The 20,192-nt window shown below is 36.3% G+C and overlaps 1 protein-coding gene across 1 annotated transcript in view; it reads left to right on the top strand.

The window, feature by feature from the left end:
* The window catches only part of DPY19L1 (dpy-19 like C-mannosyltransferase 1), a 95,253-nt gene that overhangs the window by 71,008 nt on the left and 4,053 nt on the right, over positions 1 to 20,192 (top strand). The window contains exons 15-21 of the mRNA XM_065883493.1: positions 4,189 to 4,260; positions 6,196 to 6,245; positions 10,630 to 10,654; positions 11,555 to 11,674; positions 12,476 to 12,650; positions 13,402 to 13,501; positions 14,642 to 14,767. Of these exons, the coding sequence (XP_065739565.1) occupies positions 4,189 to 4,260; positions 6,196 to 6,245; positions 10,630 to 10,654; positions 11,555 to 11,674; positions 12,476 to 12,650; positions 13,402 to 13,501; positions 14,642 to 14,767 (668 nt within the window). The remainder of the gene's footprint in view (positions 1 to 4,188; positions 4,261 to 6,195; positions 6,246 to 10,629; positions 10,655 to 11,554; positions 11,675 to 12,475; positions 12,651 to 13,401; positions 13,502 to 14,641; positions 14,768 to 20,192) is intronic.

The following is a 20,192-nucleotide window of genomic DNA, read 5'->3' as shown; positions in this document are numbered from 1 at the left end:
TTGGAATATCATTGAGTATAAGTTTTTCATTCCAACAACATTTTGTTCCTAAAACTGTATTCAGGTGTTTAGAAGGAACCCAGTGAGTAGTTTGGTGGATAGTGAGACAGAAGTCTGTGATATTACTTGATGTTCTTGAACAAGTGACTCTCATTCTTTGAGTTGTAGCTTACTAGTTTCTGGTAGTATGCTACAGATAGATATTGTGAGGACGAAAGGAGATACATAGGAAAGTACTTTGATATTTTAAGATATTTTATATTAAATACCATTTTGCAATACTTTATGAGCTAGTTTGGTTCAACAGACATGTGTATATATGTGCCTTTTTTTCACACCACCCTTGTGGCCCCGATTTATGATGAGATTTTATTATCTGTCAGACATTTTTCTTCAAAGCTGTGTGTATGTGTATATATGGAAGTGGCCAACAGTCCTCTGCTGACACATTCATCTTCCCCCCTGGGTAGATGACCCCCCCTGGGTCAGCCCATGTCCTAAATTACAGGCCAGTGGAGGAGAGTGCAGCACACAGCAGACTTTTACCAACCAGACATTCCGAGTTGAGCGTGTCCTGCAGATGTACTGTTTCCTCCAGTGACCTATCAGTCTTCATTTCCTGTGTTCTGGCAAGTGGTTTTGACACATAATGGCTGATAAAAAGTGTACAAATGATACACTTTGAACCTGCCGAAAGAAACTAAGGAAAAGTATCTTGCAAGGCTTTAAAATGCATGCTTAATAGCAGATCAAGACTCTTTCAAGGAGGTGGTAAAGGAAGTAGAGTATAGACATCAGCAGAGAAATGAGGACTCAGTAGAAATCCTTTAACATTATTGAGGATATACACGCCGTTACAACCTGAAAGTATGAACCATCAGTTATGTGATAGAAGAAATTGTTTATTGAGGCATAAGGTGCCTTCAGTCAATTTGAAGAAAATGGCAAAGCTGTGTCCAGCCTGCCATTCCTCATCTCCATAGGTACCCTCACAGGGACGATGCTGTAGAGACAGAGCACGGTGCCAGTTCAGAGAGGGCATCTCTTGTATGGTACGTCCATATAGTGGGGAAGAGGGAACAATTTAACATGATATCATACCGATATGGAAAGACACTTAAGATGTATAATGGGATGAGCAAAATGGTCCGATCTTATTGACCTATAATTAGCACACATAGAATTAAGTGTAAGAGACCAAAATTTTAACAGTGTTTTTTTTTGGTGGAGAGATAATCAGTGATTAACTTTTTTTATAATTTGCATCTTCTAAATTTTCTATAATAATCATATTTTAATTGTTTTGTGCTACTAAAAAAAAAGTTAAAACGGTGAGGGGGATCTTTGCTTTTTAGATATGAAAATGGAAAGCAATAATATTTAAAGTACAAGGATACCAAAACAGGAACATTAGGACCAAAAACAGATAATGCTGGATAGACCCATGTGTAGGTACTTAACTATGTTTATGTGTATGTACTTAGTATGAAGTGAAGAGAGCACCACATAATATATCAATAAATGTTTAAAAGATGCATTGTTTCATGAATATTATTTGAAAAATTGAATTGGGGTGGGGAGTCAGCTTAAGGCCTTGTATCATATTATACACCAAACTTCATTTCAATTAATGTGTTAAATATAAATGAAGCCTGAAAAATTAATCTGAGAAAAATTTGAATGAATATTAACTTCATTATTAATGAGCATAATACAAGTGCAAAACATATATGAGAATGATTAATAGATTTGTCTGCATGTAACTTAAAACATCTGTACATTAAGTATTATAAAAACTAAAAGAAATGACTGGGATGATTCTCGCAATAAATATAATAAATGAAACTAGAGATTAATATAATTAGTATAGGAGCTTGTTCAAATCAATAAAAAAAGTTACCAAGGGCTTTCACCCTTTCCCAGCACCAAAAACACATCCCCCCTCCACCCTCCCCCCCCAACATATGCAGAAATGAGCAAATGTGAACATACAATCCATCTGGGAGGAAATGCTGATAACTGATTAAAATGTGAAATTCATTGTCTCCTTTATTTTTTCTCCATTTTCTAGTTTTCACAATGAGCATATGTAACTTAGAATAAAATCAACAATTACAAGAAATATTAAAAGAACTTACAGTTCTAATAGAACACACACACACGTGCATACATCTCTCACTGTGTGGTTTGCATTTATTCTGTGCATACCCTCTCTCTGGTGTATCTTTTGGCATTGAGGAAGTTTTATAATTTTGTTTCCTTTACATTAATACTTATATATATTAACCTTAGTCCCTTCTATCGGTTTCCTCCTGAGAGTTATACTGAACTTAGCTAGTCGTTTCTTGCCCCATGCCTATTCCCACCCATTTCTAATTTATTGTAATACTATAATCAGGGAGATTATTTTGCTTCTTATATACTCTCCCCCTTTTACCCCATTTTTAAGAGTCCCATTGTATCTTCATTGTCAGCACGTATAACCTCCCATACTCTTCTGTCATCTTTATATCCCTTTCATTGTCGTAGTTCTGTAGATCATTGTTTTTATTGTACACTATGAGTTGTAGGATCGAAGAACACATTTCTTGGCTGTGTGAAGATTTCTCTCTAGTGGATTCCTCAGGAAGGGCTCATGGGAGCAGTAATCCCTGAATTTTTACATGCTCAAAATATTTTATCAGTGGCTTTTATGTGTGAAGGTCAGTTTGGCTAGATACAAAATCTTTGGCTCACCTATCTTTCCTTGAGAATCCTAAATAAATTACTGTACTATCTTCTGGTCTAAAGTGTTGCTGTGAAAATCTGATGCTAATATGATTTTCTTTTTAAAAGAAATATTTAAAAAACACCTTTTAAATAAACTTTTGGAATATAATGTTAAAATTGTTTGAACTCCTTACTAAATTTTGTTAAATACTTTTAACACAGTTTTGACATACTTCCTTTTCAAACTAAACATCTGTATCTTACTACTTTTCTTATATTTATTGTTAACTGTTATTAGCAAATGTCTAACTTTTAAAATAATAAAATAATTTTAGGGGACTTCCTTGGTGGTCCAGTGGTTAAGACTGCGCTTCCACTGTAGGGGGCATGGGTTTAATCCCTGGTTGGGGAACTAAAATCCCACATGCCATTCAGTGTGGCCAAAAAAGTAAATAAAATTTGAAAGTTTAGATCTATAAAAAATAGTTGTAGTTATGACTTTTGTGTAGGTTAAAACATAATTTAAAAATTACAAAATAGAAATATATTTATTATTTTAAAATAATAACATGCAAATGTTTATAAAGGTAAATAGTAAAATGAAAACATAAAAGTTCTTTTTAATGGAATTTCTAACTCATGAAGAATGCATTTTGTATAATGAATTATGAAAATTACTTGTCTAATACAGAATAGTGAGAAAATTGGACTAAGGAGAGGGAAATCAGAAAATGCTACTTACTGTATACTTTGTAGCATTAAAATGTACCAGCATTTTTAATATGGTTGAAGCTAGATTTCTCTTTATAAACATATTGGGGAAAGCATACATCATTTTACTTAATGATGTAAGATTATTTTTCTGAGGGAAAGTGTTGGTAATAAGCAAATCAATTGCAATTTAGAAATTTCAAGCCCAGGATTGTTTAAGACTGTGATCTCAAATTATCGAGAGGTGTATAGAATTACAATGTGTGGGGCTTTTTTAATAAAAAAAATTTTTCTGTAGATTTTTATCTGTTACCAAAGAAACGTAAACATGTTTTTATTCCTCTTATAAACATTAGTCATCATTGTGTGTGTGTATCTGGAGATCATGGTTATGATTTTTATCCCAGATAAAATGCACAGTAAAGCTCATGCCATTTAAAGGAGTTCTGCTGACCCTAGGTGAATAATAAGTTATGCTCTCTAGTTAGAAAAGTAGTGTGCAAAAGTGAACAGTAGTCTTTCTAGTCATGTTTTACAAGTGTTTGGGAACTGTATTTGTTAGTGTTTTCAACTCAACATTTTGGGCAAGTTCGTTTCTATGGAAATGCATCTTCATTTTTACAATGGGAGTCAGTGAGTAGATTGGACCCTAGATGGGTGAATGCTTATGCTTCTTTACTAACATGTTTTAAAATTCACTTGGATCATGATTTGAAATTTCATTTGAAATCATCTTTTCTTCTAACAAAACATCTCTTTGAATTTCAGACTCCACTGAGGTATACAAAGACATTATTGCTTCCAGTTGTTCTTGTCGTGTTTATTGCAATCATTAGAAAGGTAGGTCTATCACTTAAGAGCACTTTCTCATAATAGAACATTTTCTTATTTCTTCATTTCTTGTGTAGTTACATATACTAGGCTACATGTTAATCTAATACAATATTTTATATAGATTTATTGAAACACATTCTGTATTTTCTTACTAATAGCCTTTGATGAACATTTATAAGCCTTAAAAACATTGTGCTAGTTGCCAGCATAAAGTAGATCTAGGGAAAGGATGCTCAAGTTTTGATAGTCATGTATTTTGAAAGATAGGATCAGAGGAACCATATTGACATAGATACAATTGTTTTTGCTTATGTGAATTATTACTGATTCACTTCTAACTTTTATGTAATATTTCTTTAAAATATTTAATATATGCCTTTCTAAGTCATTTGTGCAGTATTCATTAACTTCTGGATAGAGTTTATTATTAATCAAAAGGAAAAAATAGAATATTAACAGTGTATTACTAAACTTGATAAAATAGACTCCCAACTTGACTTTGATAATGAAATTTTAAGTCCACATATAAATCAGGCCAGGGAAGTTCCACTCTTCAGTAAAGAGTGATGTAATAGTCCCTCCTTTTTTCTTTTAAGAGTTGGTGAACTCTGTAAGTACAGGTGTTTTAAGAGAATGAATTGGGGTTAGTCTGTAATCAAAATGATAGACCCTAAAAGTTTTCTGATTTGTAGCTATTATTTTTGTGTTAGTACAGTGTCATATATTTGTAGAATATTCTGTACTATAATTATTATTTACATCATATGTTTATAATCTCCCAAAACATTCCATATACCTTATTTCAATTGGTTCTTCAACAGCATTATGGGGTACACAGATGTTATTATTTCTATTTTGACAAGTTATTACCAGCCTCACATCATGTCCGTTAAAAAAGCAAGGGAAGAGTGAGAATCAGACTGTACCTTTACCCCCCCTCATTGAGTGTTGTATAGTATTCAGCTTTGTAGTCTCACAACCCTTTTTAAATCTTGTCTGTTTATGGTTAGTCAGTTTCTGCTGTATGCCAGGCTCTGTGCTCTTGGCTTCCTTTGCTTTCTTTATGTGGGTGGGCACCCAGTAGGTAATAAAAAAATACTAGATGTTGGCAATCCAGCATGTATTAAAAAGATAGCAACCTGGATGGCTAGAGATGATGAAAATGACTAGATTGGGGTCAAAGAAAGTGGGATGTTTGATGTAAAGAAGAAAGACTTAAATGGAAAGAGGATAATTCTTTTCAAAGACTTAAAAGGCTACCACTTGGAAATAAGATTATACTCATTTTGGCTCCTTAATATTATGGCCAATTCTAGGAGTTAGGGCTTTTGACCAGCATTGATCTGGACTGATTAGGAAAGTGTTATAGGTTTAATCAGCAGCTAGGTGGTTCTTCCAAGGGCTGAATTAAAACCTATCAGGCAGTGTCACAGAGGACATCCACATTAGGGACAGGATTTCAGATTAGATGACCTCCCAGTGACTGCTAAATATGGAAGCACAGTGTTTAGTTAGTTGTGCTTATCAGTCTCTGAGCCAGTTCTCCAGTTATGTGTGTGTATAATTAAGGAGAGGCATTGCCAACAACCTGGGCATGGTGGAATTCACTTAAAGGTGAATTGGAAGCCAAAAGGTCAAGTTTCAAGACCCTTCTTAGTTGTTGTCCACCTTTAGGGAGATCATTTAATCTTTCTGAGCCTGTTGCTCATTTTTAAAATGAGGATAATAAAACTTATCTGAACGGGGTTGGATGTAGATATGATGAAGTACTGTACAAATGTAAGATTTTGTTGTTGTAATTACTATTTTCTGAATTACTTCTTATCTCCATACTTATGTATTTTTAAGTAAATAAAAGTTTGAAAGTTTAGAAGATACATTATTTGAAATTTTCTTTTTCCCAATACAGCTGTTATAAAATGTTTAAAAATCTATTTGCAGATTGTTAGTGACATGTGGGGTGTCTTAACTAAACAACAAACACATATAAGGTAAATATGCCATTAATGATTTTGTTGCCTCCTCTGTTTATTAAGTAGTTATTTACGGTATATTAATTTTATAGTTACATGTTGTACACTCAACATTTGTTAATTGGTGTTTCGATTGTTGCCATCCCTCTTCTCCGCTTTTCTCATTATTCCCCATTTGTGTAGAGCTCAGCACATCACTTGTTCATTCCCCAGATCCCATCCAGTATGATCTGACTGTAGCCCTATACTAATCTATACTTGAAGGATACAGCTTTGTGCTTCAGTTTGGCAGGGAAAACAAATTACTCTGTTGATGGTTTTAGGACCAATGGACAGCTTTTTGAGAGAAGAGCAGGGAAATGTAAAAGTGGACCCACACCTCATTTTTACATAAAATAAATTCCAGATGGAGCAAAGATTTAAATATAGAAAAGAAAAATGAAACTCCCAAATAAACCAAGAGATTATTTTTATAATTTTAAGGTTAGAGACGCCTTGTTAAGTATGACATAAAGGCTATAAGCTAGAAAGAAAGATTGACAAGGTTGACCAGATAAATTCTTTGGTTTGGTAAAATACTGTAAGCACTGTTCAAAGAAAAATACAACTTGGAGAAAATAGTTGCAAATTATAACAAGGGCCTAATGACCATCATACATAAAGAACTGCTATAAATTAATAAGAAAAATACTAAAAACCCATTTGAAAAATGAGTGAAAGACTCAAATGAGCAATTGAGAAAAAAAAAAAATTCCCATTTTCCCTTTTCCGCTATACTAATGTCCCACAGATCTCCTTTCTGCTCTTTGACCATGACAAGTAGTTTCCTGCCTCTGCAATTTTGCAGTGGTTGTACCCTAAGTCTGTAATTGTGCCTCCTGCTTTCCGCAGCCTGCCTTGGCGTGACTCACTCCTTTAATCCTTGCTTAGATGCCACCTCCTTCAAGAAGGCTTTCCTGACCATCATTTCTGAGTAGATCCCTTGTCTCCTTCCTTGTTATTCTCCACCATCACACCCTTTTTCTTTCTCTCGGCATTTGTCACCATGTGTGCTTACATACTGATGTGTTGCCTGTGTCTCCTGAAGGGGGATGGGGTCATTTCTGTTCAGTTCAATGGTTTATATGCAGTGCCTGGCACATAGGAAAGAATAGTAGTTGAGTGAGTCAAGACTTATGCATGACTTACAGATACATGAAAAAGTGCTCCGTCCCATGGTAAAGATAAAAGTGAAAGCCTTTTTACTTACCAAGTTTGTAAAAATTAATAATACCCAGTGCTTGCAAGCGTGGGAGGAAGTGGGTGGTAGGGCAGTTAGGCAATACAAGCAAGACATACAGTGGGCCTGTCCTTTAACTCTGCAGTTTCACCAGTGCAAATGTGTCCCCTAGAAATGCTCACGGAAATGTGGAGGTGATGTTACAGAGATGCCCACTGTGGTGGTGTATGTAATGTGGAAAATGCGAACAACCAAAATATCCACTAGTGCGGGATTGATTTACTTATGACCCAGTCATAAAGTGGGATTTCTTTATGGAAATACTTCATCATACATCCTTGAATTAAAAAATTATAAGACATATACATGATGATTACACTTTTGTTTAAAATATAAAGATTTTGTATGTGTCTGTACATAGGAGGGATATGGAAGGATAAAACTTGTAACTGTTAGGAGCATGGGATTAGAGGATGGAGCAAAGGAAGTTTTAATTCTAATTTCATTCTTTTGTGGGATTTTTTGGGGGAGTAGAGATTATTGAATTTGTGTGTCTATATATTTTCTTTTATAACACCAGCCTTATCTATTCTTCCTTCATCTCCAACCAGTGATAAATTATTGCATGCACTCTTGAGACAATCCTTGTTCTCGTTTAGAAACAATTTACTGTAACTGTGCCCTTACTTCTACCTGATGCCTTTGAGGGCTGGGGAAAAGAAAAAAGCTTCTGGTATGTAATGCCAAAATTTCTCTTCAATTGAGATGAAGTTTTTTTAAGAGCTCAGAAAGGGGCTACCGTTATAACTATAGTATGCACCTCTGGAAGAGAAAGGTGGAACTTTTCACAGAAACAAAAGAGTCTTTTCAATAATAACTCAACTATAGAAGTAACTATAGAAAAGCACTGAGCTTCACGGGGCTCTCAATTCAGGTAGGATCAGAGCTTTTTGGAAAGGAGAATGGCACATCGACATTTCATTTTGCATAAGTACCAAAGTCATATGCCAATGTAAAAAGGGGAGAGGTAGGACATACATTTTAATTCTCAAGGTGTGAGTATCAGTATCTCCTTTATTCAGGGAGCTAGGGGATAAAGTAGGATAGAGACAGCATGATGAAGTAGAAAATATATTGACTCTGAAACCAGTCAATATATAGACCTGGCTTCGCCTCTTACTACCTCTGTAACCTGTTTTCCTGAGCTGCCAGTTAGGATAATAAATAGTTGTAAGTAGGATAATAAATAGTTGTAAGATCAGAGTTAATGGAATGTAATGATCATATTAACATTTTAGGTGCTCGGTAAATGGTAACTGATAATTTTTACTTGGCATGAAAGAAGAATAAAGGAGGATCCATTTCACTTCCTTCATTTGCCCAGTAATTTTACTGTTTGCTAACACATCAATATATTTGAAAGCAAGTCCTCAAATCAGGTTGTGTGCTACCTAGATTGTGTGCTACCTATTCAATTAACCTACCTTAGGGGTTAATTGAATCATTTGCTCATTCATTCAAAAAAAAAAAAGATTGAACTCTATGTGCTAGGCATTGTTTTCTAGGTCTTGGAAATATATCAGTGTTTAGGATAGAGAAGGTATGTGTTATCAAGTCGCACATTTGTGTCGCTGATCCAAACTTCTCCCTTGAACTCCAGATTTATACATACGATTCCCTGTTTGTCATTTCTACTTGGGTGTCTAATGAGAATCTCAAATTTTGTGAACGCAATACTGAGCCTCAAAATGTGCTTCCCTGTCAGTACCGTTCTCCTGGATCTCCCTCATCTCATTCTGCTCCTTGCTCTCTCTTCTCCCTAATCATGCTGTCTTTGTTGTTAGCCTATCAGGGAAGCCTGCTACCATGAGGCTTTGCCATGTCTGTTCTCTCTGCCTGAAGTGCTCTTCTTCCCTGAGGGATCCTCAGGCTCAAACTCTCAGCTCCTTCAGGCTATGCTCAGATGTCACTCAGTTGGTGACCACACTGATAATATATGCCATCCCAGTCACCCAGCACTCCCTGCATCTTTTACCCTGTTTCCTTTTTTCCCCACAGTATTTATCGCCATGTGATGTATGTTTATTTGCTTTTTGTTTGTCTCCTTCAACTTATATGTAAACTCTGTGAGGGCACGGATTATTTTCCATCTTGTTTACTGCTCAAGGCTCAATGAAATTGAGTGGATGGATGGATTTGTACCTGGTCCTCCTGAAGGGTTCATTTTAGTTAGGAGAGACATATGATAATCAAATAAACCAATAAGTGAAAACTGTGTTTTCTGTGAGAAGATAAAACAGGGAAATGGAGTGGGAGTGATCAAGGTAAGGGGCATTGAATATGGGAGTCAAAGGCGGCTCTCTGATGTTTTAAGGCATAAAATTAGTCTAGTGACTGGAGCACAGTGATCAAGAGGGAACCTGGTAGGAGATGAGTTTCCAGGATGGGAGGTGGGGAACCAGATTAGGAGGACTCTGTGTAGCATGATAAGGATTTGAGAGTTTACTTTAATTACAAAAAACCCCATAGCCGATTGGAAAGTTTTAAGTAAGGGAGTGGCATGTCTGGATTCCCATTTTCAAAAGGTTGCTCTCACTGCTGTGATGAGACTCAACACGGGGTCGGGGTGCGGGAGGGGATCGGAGTGAGATGTGGGGAGGATATATGGCCCTATAAAGATGCATCCTTTCTTAGGAAATTAAAACTGTCAAGCAGAGGTAAAGCTGGCATTATGTGGCTATTTTTATATTCCAGAGCTGCTGCTGAAAAAAAATCTTGTGTGTGGCTTCCTAAATTGTCTCTAAAGCAGCTAGAATTTACGGCAGAGCTGAGGGACTGCTGAGGACTGGAAGTAGGGGTATGGGACTGTGAGGGCTGCAGAGTTTCTTTTCACTCCCTGCTTTGCCAGGTTATATTACCAGTGAGGTACCTGATACACAGCCAGCGAGCTTTGTTGGCCTAATAAATATCCGTGTAGTCAGATATGGGATATGCAAAATAAACTTTTAAAAGACTGTAGCACCAGTTTTGGTTTATAACTTTCAGTTATTTTGATTTACATGTATGTGTCCTGAGGACATATTACAGAAGTTGTAAAACTCCTATTTGTAAGATAAAAATGCGCATGACTGAAGTAAGTGCTTCAGTAGTGATTCAATGATAGTATTTCTTTTTCCATTTCAGAAAACACCAATTTGATCATGGAGAGGTAAAGACTTAATATTACCAAAATTTGGCTTGTTTTAATCTTTGTATATGTTTGGATTTTTCTTTCTAGTTCCATTTTCTAACTTTATTGGTAAGTCACTAATCATCTTCAAAATAGGCCTGTATGTGTTTTTACGAGAATACTACAAACATGACCATTCATTTGTTAGAGCAATTAGGTAGGAAACTCATTTGGTCGGCTCTGGTCATCCTCAAGGTAATAGCAGTTCATTGCTGGAGACCATTTAGACGCGTATGCAGAGTGTCTTTCACATGATTAGGGATCACTTTTCTCTCTGCTCACCTTGTCCTGAGGCCTCAGAGATGTGACTGGTTGCTGTTCTCATCTCCTGGTGATTCAGCCTGGTTTTTTTTTTAATTGAGGTATAATTGACATATAATATTATATTAGTTTCAGATGTACAACATAATGACTAGAATTTATATGTATTGTGGAATATCACCATGATAAGTCTAGTGAACATCCATTACCATACATAGTTACTCAAATGTTTTTCTTTTTTTTTCTTGTGAAGAGGACTTTTAAGATCTACTCTCTCAGCAACAGCATGGTGACTATAGTTCATGATACTGTATTTCGTATTTCCATCTGTTTCAGAAATGTGGGCTTTATTAACCCTAGGCTTGATTCTGAGCAGAATTATAGGACCACTTCCCTTAGGGACTTTATAATTTTAGCCCTCTAATAAAAGGGACAAGTTTGAAAGTGAATTTTAAGACTTTCAGAAGTCAAAATATTGATTATAATATTAAATATTATTTCAGAAATCAAAATATTGTTACTAAGAAAAAGTACCCTTTTCCATATATTCACCAATTTAACAATATATTTTTAAACTTCACAAATAGTAGGAGTAAAAATATTTTCTCTTTCTTTCAGCTGGTTTATCATGCATTGCAGTTGTTAGCATATACAGTTCTTGGTGTTTTAATTATGAGACTAAAACTCTTTTTGACGCCACACATGTGCGTTATGGCTTCCTTGATCTGCTCAAGACAGGTGAGATGATTGTTATGTTGGCATTATAGCTGCTATGATAATTTTACCCCAGCCTTTGTTATTGAGTGGCCCTAAAATAATATTAAATTACCCAAAGTTCTTTAAATTGTTTATAATTAAAGTTCTTCATGGTTTTGTACTAATCTTTCCTAAGGGGTAGGGGCCAAAGCAGATCCCTTATCCTTTTAACTTCTAAAATAGTCCTTGGTGTACAACAAACACTCATTCAGTGCAGGCTGAATTCATGAATGATAACTACAGATATTGATAGAAAGCAATGATCGCACAGGGGCCCACACTCAGAAGGACTCTGCACCTAGATTGATGCTCTGCTATTGCTGTTTTGAACATCTTAAAAAATGTCAGACAAGGAACCCACATTTTTTTTTTGTTTTTTTGGCTGCACCACGTGGCATGTGGGATCTTAGTTCTTGACCAGGGATTGAACCCATGCCCCCTGCAGTGGGAGCATGGAATCTCAACCACTGGACTGCCAGGAAAGTCCCAAGGAACCCACATTTTTATTTTGCACTGAGTCTGGCAAATTATGTAGGTAGGCCTGGCCTTACCCGAATCTGGGAGTAGAGCAAGTTGACAGAAGAGTTTCTTAAATCATGTCCCACCTATATTAGGCTAATGGTAGAATTGTTTTGATCCCTCAGGTTATTGTTTCTGGAACTTTTCCTTATAATTATTAGTCCTGAATCAGGGATTCTAGCAGAGACTGTATTCTTCTCTGGGAGGTTGGATGCAGGCTGGTTTGTACTAACAGTTGTCAATGTATTCTTAATTTGGTTTCAGCTATTTGGATGGCTCTTTTGCAAAGTACATCCTGGTGCTGTTGTTTTTGCTGTGTTAGCAGCCATGTCAATACAAGGTTCAGCAAATCTGCAAACCCAGTGGAATATTGTAGGGGAGTTCAGCAATTTGCCGCAAGAAGAACTTATAGAGTGGATTAAATATAGCACTAAACCAGGTAAAAAAAGGTCATATTATTTAGCTGTGGTTTTCCCTACAGTTCTATGTACAACTGCACAATCCTGAACCCAAGTTACTTTCAGTCTTTCTAAGCAATCCTGCTTCTAGGTTATCCAGAAAGAGAGAGATGTCAGTCTTGCTTATGTAGTTTGCAAAGGAAATGTTACATCTATTTTCTTAGTAATTTATTTCTCTATTTTACATAAATTCTAAGTTTTTTCAAAGGATATCCAAAGTTTTGCATGGCACAATTTAAAATAATTTATGTTATCCTTATTTTCCTAATTAATTTTTAATCTTAGCCCTTCACATTCCTTTTTGAAATGAACTCATGGAATGTGATATTTTATTCATATATAGAAAGAGAGGTTTTTGTTGTCATCTGAGTATCAAGTGACTGAATATTAAATCATCTTCCAGAATTCCTAGGTGCTATAAAACTTCCCTAGTCAATTTGTTACTTCTTTCCTAGAAGCAAGAAAAGACATTAAAAACAAACAAAAGAAACAGAAATCCTCAATGATGAGACATATGATGAGGCTTTATCTTCCAAGGAAAATAGTTTATCCAGGCTTGGTTGCTGACCACCATTTTATTAGCTACCTGACTTCATTCTGGTTCTGTATTGACTCTGTATCATGATTCGGGCCTCAGTTTTTTTCACCTGGGAAGTAACTGAGTTGACCAGAAGGAGACCCCTTGTCATGCTCACCAGGTGTCTTCCTAAGACCTTCCTTCCTGCTTTGCAGATGCAGTGTTTGCAGGTGCTATGCCTACAATGGCAAGTGTTAAACTCTCCGCACTTCGGCCCATTGTGAATCATCCACATTATGAAGATGCAGGTTTGAGGTTAGTACACAAATATCACATTGCTGAAAACAAATTTTTCTTACAAATAGTGAGTGAGGGAACCAGCAAAATAATGAGAAGTGTTTCAAAAGGATATGGTGAACTGGGGTTTATAGAGTTTGGGGACAAAGAATGCTGAAATAAGATGGCTAAGTTCAATACAAACTGTTAAGACCCCATAGGACAATAAAACTACAGTCTTTGGGGTTATCTTCTCTCCTAGGCAGTAAAAAGAAATCACCCCATGTCTGTTTTATACAGGTTACAGGGCTCCAAACACCCAGGTCCTTATTAGTTATCATCACCTTTTAAGTTCCCCAGAAGATTCACTAGCCTATAGTTTTTATTAAGGTTTTCTTATAGGCTATTTTTCTTGAATTCTGAGGAGTCAGTTGAGATGGAATCCCATTCAAAGAGGATTTTTTTTCTCATTTTCACCAATATAGCCTACTAGAATGATCTTGTTTTTTTGTTTTTACTAATTTTTTATAAGTTAGAGTGTTGTGTTCTCTTTGTAAAGGAAATAGATTTAATTTTCATGCACTTTCTAGGTTGGTCATCTAGTCATTTCCTAAGTAATTGGTGAATCCTTACTAATATTTTGTGTAACAGCAAGACATACCTTTTATAAATAAAAAGCTTTTTCATTAAAAAATCAATGTTAGCAAACTAATTTCCAGAGCAATTGTGTTGAATAAGTTTCGTTTTTTGTATTTTGTTTTTTTTTAAAATTAGGAATAAAATGGAGAGCCATTTAATGCTAATCGTTTGTTCTCAATGTTAGGACTGTTGTACCTTTAAAGTAGTCCTGTAGTTGTGTCTGTGTAGCTCATACTCTTACTTGTGATAGAGTGATGGAGAATTTAAAACAAAAACAAGCACTCAAACAAACCAAAAGACTAAGTTTGGAAATGAAGAGATTCATTAAACTGAACTTTTTCTCTCAGGACTCTTGTGCTACCTGTGCTTTTCTCCATTGACCTCCCCAGTGCCCCTCAGCAGGAACTCCTGTGCAGAATGTTCCCTTGACCTGATTCTTCTGTAGAGACTTTCTTCTAGTTCCATTCAGTGCTTTTGTCCAAATAGGTCGATCGCATTCTTTTGATCTTGAAAATCTTCTGCCTAATTATTTTTCTTTAGAGCCAGAACAAAAATAGTATATTCAATGTATAGTCGAAAAGCAGCTGAAGAAGTGAAGCGAGAATTGATAAAGTTACAAGTGAATTACTACGTTCTGGAAGAGTCCTGGTGTATAAGAAGATCCAAGTGAGTACTCAATACAGTATTTTATATTCAGAAGACATTAAAGTTAATTCAGTCTCATGGCAAGTGCTTTACTAGTTGTATGTGTGAGATGTATATAATAGCAAAGTATAAGCAGAAAAAACTTTTTTGATAATTATTTGGAATCTTTTCTTTTCTAGTCATTTTAAACATCTATTTATTTTATAATGATTTACATGTGCACATTACCTTAAAGGTATTGGCACTTATTGATAATTTCCCAAATTGTTCATATTTGCCTTTGCTGTTTTTTTGAGAAACTTTTATTTAAACTTGGATGTATTTTCTTTCAAAAGACTTGTGGAGTCTGAAACCAAATAATGGAGAGTCTCATTATAATGAAGTCAGGCAGCTTTGTCCATACCACATCTCTGCACCATACCATATCCTGTGATAGATGGGAACCCCCCTCCCAGCATCAACTCAGAGTGAACTTCTTTCTTTCTGTTTTGCATCTTATTTGAGTGGGAAAATAATTAACCTTACGGTGACCCGTATTCTCTTGGGTTTATAGTTTTAAAAAGTATCTGTTTCCACAGAGAAGTTCACTAAGCAGAGTAGAGCAATAAGAGTAAGATTTTAAAAGCAAATGTGAATTCTAAAGTTGACTATTTAGAAATGTTACACTTGGGTGACTAGACAGCAGATGATAGCTTGCTATTAAAATATTAGAGCATTCACCCCATGAGGAATACAGAAAGGAATAGTTTTATCAGAAATCAAGGATATTTTATGGAATACTATTATTTTTAAAATTCTCACTACTCTTTAAGTAAACAGAAGTCTCCAGGAGATTGCTGTATCTGTGGCTTAATCATACTCATTTACCATGTATTTCAACAATACACAAGGGTGTTAAGATGAAATGATTAAATATTGACTTAGGAGTAGATAGTTCTGTGACACAGTACCTATCAAGCATTGCCCACAAGGAAACTCAAATAAATTTTTATTGTTGAATGATTTTCCATTGAATATGTCACAGGTGATTTGAATTTAATCAGGATCTACAGAAAATGTTCTTGAGTCATAATTTAGAAAACGCTTTAAGTCTTTATGAACGTAAGAATATATGTGAAACTTATATACATAAACTTTAACTTTGTTATATAAATTTAGGACAAAAAGTCATAAGCATCTCTCATAACAATTTGATGAAGACACTGTAATAAATGAATGGTGGGCTGACATTTGCAGTCAGAAGGACTCAGTTTTTTGGCAGAGATTTCCACCAGCATTGGGATCTTCTTTACAGACTTAGGGTTTACTCTCCAACTCTCCAGTTCAGTGATGCCAGCCTGAAACACCTGTAGGTTACTGGAACATAAAAATTATTTCATGACCTTTTTTCTCCAAGCTAATGATGAACCTTGATTCAAGATTCTTCATTTTTTCCTAGCCTCCTGCATAGTGTTTTGAATATGTGGAAATTGCAGAGGCTAAGGTGCTTCATTCTGAAAAGAAGAAAGGGACTTCCCTGGTGGCGCAGTGGTTAAAAATCCGCCTGTCAGTACAGGGGACATGGGTTCAATCCCTGGTCCGGGAAGATCCACATGCCGTGGAGCAACTAAGCCCGTTGATGTTGATGGAGCTAAGATGTTGACGGAGCTCCTTGGATTTGCATAGTTGTAGTAGTCTCATGTTCTGATGGGCAGAGCACTGGTTTTTGTACACAAGAAAGGATCAAAAGACAAATTTAGGAAGTATGGCAATAAATCTTGCACACTAAACAAAGTCAGCAGTAAAGTAACTGGCTTCTGATCATCTCCATTTAGAGCTCACTTACAGGCATTAAGACTGAGAGTTGAGAGGGGTGGAGGTGTGTGCCAGCTTCCCCGCCTCTGGACCTTGACTTGCCCTTGTTGTATTTGTTGCAGCAGGAGTGGGGAGGGAGGAAGCTGAAGAAGTGGCTTCCTCTCATCTGGTTTCCCTGCTCAGTTACTGAAAGAACACTATCTACTACAGGATTATAAGTCTCAGGAAATCTTAGATAGGTGCACTCTGCTTAAAGCTGGAGACAAAACACAGCTGTGCTTTCTGTCCTGACAGGGAGGCAGGTGGAGGGCTCAGACAGAAGAGGAAAGGGAAGAAGGACTAATACTTAGCACATACCTTTGCAGAAGAACTGAGTTTCTGGCCAGAGAGCTCTCTGCCAGAATCGGGATCTTCTTTATTCCCTTGGCCCTCACTCTCCAATTCTTTCTGTTGTGCCAGCCTGGGACAGCTGTGTGTTACTGGAAAAGAAAGCTATGGCAGACAGGGGGAGCAAGTGGGGAATTCAAATAGGAGAAGAAAGGGAAGAGGGACTAATATCTATCTGGAGCTTAAACTGTGCTTGGCACCTTGGTGGGCACTATATTTATGTGCTCTCATTAACAGAGTGGGTTAATTGTGTGCTTGATTATTCCTTAAATACTTGATACCCTGTGTTCAAATACAAGTAGGAAAATATACTCAAATGCAAGTTGTAGATGAGTTTTTAATTAACTCCTTTTTTATTCTCAGTTCTCTGCTCTCTTTCTCATTAATTCCCATAATAGAGTTGACATAAAATTAAAATACGTGAATTCAGAAGAAAATTATTCAGATTTTCACTGATGCCATTTTAAAGATGTAGCTGGCTGGCCTGGGGAAACTTCAGAAAACTCAGAAAAGGACTAAAGGATGTTAGACAGAGCTCACAAAGGCAGCTCTTTGCCCTCTTCTTTTCCTGAAAGCAATTGACCTCAGTAGCTGGTACTTCATATATGTTTTACTCTCTACTGTCATTGGCCTGCAGTGTAATAACGGTTTGGCCTTAGTATGTGTGAGAAAATTAAAACATAGAAAATCCAAGTTCAGTCATATTTTCGTACATCGATAGACTCTAGTGTCGACAAGCGTGTGCAAAAAAGTGTGCACTGAACACTCTTTGCAGGAACACTCACTGGTAATACCTTTTTGGGAGATACTTTGATAGAAACAAAGTGAAAATTGTATAGTGATAGTGCTGCTTCTAGAAGTTTAGCTTACAGAAAAATATGGGCATAACATTGTTTATATCAGCATTGTTTTATAATGACAAAATGAGAAACAATTAAAATATCCATCCATAAAAGAGTGGTTAAATAATACATAGAAGTACTAGCATCTATGAAAAAGAATTAAGTAGGTCTTTATGAAATGCAACAATGACCACTTTTCATTGCTAGGTGAGGAGTCCCAGATTAATCTTGTTTTTGTAAAAGCAACCCAGGAGCATCTGTGAATATAAATATGTCTGTGCCTATGTTTTTGTGTGCTTGTATGTCTGAACGTGAAAAGGTCTAGCAGAATGTATGCTGGATTGTTTATAGAAGCCACCTCTGAGAAACGGTGTTGGAGGTGACAGTGACTCACTTATTTATTTTGATAGGTTTATATTTTGACACTTTTTGGGTGAAGGTTACCTTTAAATTAAAAATGTTATTGAAAAGGAGAAAGCATGTGCATTTCTGTCTAGTGCTTGCCTCCTGGTGGAGAGCAGGGGAGTGGGACTGCCACTGGGAATAAAAGGGACTTGTTGGAAATGGTTTTTTCTCTTATAAAGAAAAGTGAAACAACTATGACAAAACATAAGCTGTTGCAAATCTCTATAATTTTTCCTTGATTTTTCTGTTTTTAATATTAAAAAAATATATAAACATTGTGAAATTCCTTTCACCTTTTTTGTTTCTGTTGATATTTGGAAGAGTCCAGCCCAGTTGTCTTGTAAGAATGTCCCACATTTGGATTTGTCTAATTTATTCCACATGATTAGATTCAGTTTGACAAAATTTGGCAAGAATAGTACATAGAAGATGTGTACTTTCCATTATGTCACTTTGGTAGGTACCTGTCACTTTGTTCTATTATTGGTGATGCTAAGTTTGATCACTTGATTAAAGAATGTTCCCCAATTTTCTCCATTTTAAGGAGACAAGTCTCCTTTATAATCAATAGCCTTTCACCAGGTAGTTCTTGCATCCACTTCTTATAATTCCCTGAATCAGTTATTACATTGATGATTATAAAATAGTTAGGTAATATAGATTTGAAAGTAATATATCAGTTACTGATTAGGTGATCTTTGACGTTACTATTGTAATTGTTTGGGGGCACCATGTACTGTACCCATATAAGATGGCAAACTTGATGGGTGTGTGTGTCCTGACTGTTCTACCAACCAGCCATTACCCCCATCTCTCTCCCTCTCCTTGGGCCTCCCTACTCCCTGAGACACAGGCCAATTAATAACCTTTCAGTGGCCTCTAAGTGTTCAAGTGAAAGAGCTGCATGTCTCTCACTTTAAATCAAAAGTTAGAAATGTTTAAGTTTAGTAAGGAAAGCATGTCAAAAGCCAAGATTGGCCAAAAGCTAGGTCTCTTGTGCCAAACAGCCACATTGTGAATGCAAAGGAAAAGTTCTTGAAAGAAATTAAAAGTGCTACTCCAATGAATACATGAACGATAAGAAAGTGAAACAGCCTTATTGCTGATATGGAGAAAGTTTTAGTGGTCTGGATGGAAGATCAGACCAGTCACAACATTTCCTTAACCCAAAGCCTAATTCAGAGCAAGGCCCTAACTCTCTTCAGTTCTATGAAGGCTGAGAAGGTAAGGAAGCTGCAGAAGAAAAGTTTGAAACTATAGAGTTTGGTTCATGAGGTTTAAGGAAAGAAGCCGTCTCCATAACATCAAAGCGCAAGATGAAGTGGCAAGTGCTGATGTAGAAGCTGCAGCAAGTTATCCAGAAGATCTAGCTAAGATCATTAATGAAGGTGGCTACCCTAAACAACAGATTTTCAATGATGAAATAGCCTTCTATTGGAAGAAGATGCCATCTAGGACTTTCATAGCTAGAGAGGATAAGTCCATGCCTGGCTTCAAAGCTTCAAAGAACAGGCTGACTCTCTTATTAGAGGCTAAAGCAGCTGATGACTTGAAGTTGAAGCCAGTGCTCCATTTATCATTCTGAAAATCCTAGGGCCCTTATGAATTATGCTAAACCTGTTTTGCCTGTGCTCTGTAAATGGAACAACAGAGCCTGGGTGACAGCAGAACTGTTTATTTACAACATGGTTTACTGATTTTGTTAAGCCCGCTGTTGAGACCTACTGCTCAGGAGAAAAAGATTCATTTCAAAATATGACTGCTCATTGACAATGCACCTGGTCACCCAAGAGCTCTGATGGATGTACGACAAGATTAACGTTTTCATGCCTGCTCATGCAACATCCATTCTGCAGCCCATAGATCAAGAGTAATTTCCAAGTCTTATAATTTAAGAAATATATTTTGTAAGGCTATAACTGCCATAGCTAGTGATTCCTCTGATGGATCTGGGCAAAGTCAGTTGAAAACCTTTTTGGAAAGGATCCACCATTCTAGATACCATTAAGAACCTTTGT

This window comes from Phocoena phocoena, chromosome 9 (assembly GCF_963924675.1).
Source record: "Phocoena phocoena chromosome 9, mPhoPho1.1, whole genome shotgun sequence".
NCBI classification, from domain to species: domain Eukaryota; kingdom Metazoa; phylum Chordata; class Mammalia; order Artiodactyla; family Phocoenidae; genus Phocoena; species Phocoena phocoena.
This window is presented reverse-complemented; position numbering and strand designations above follow the sequence as displayed.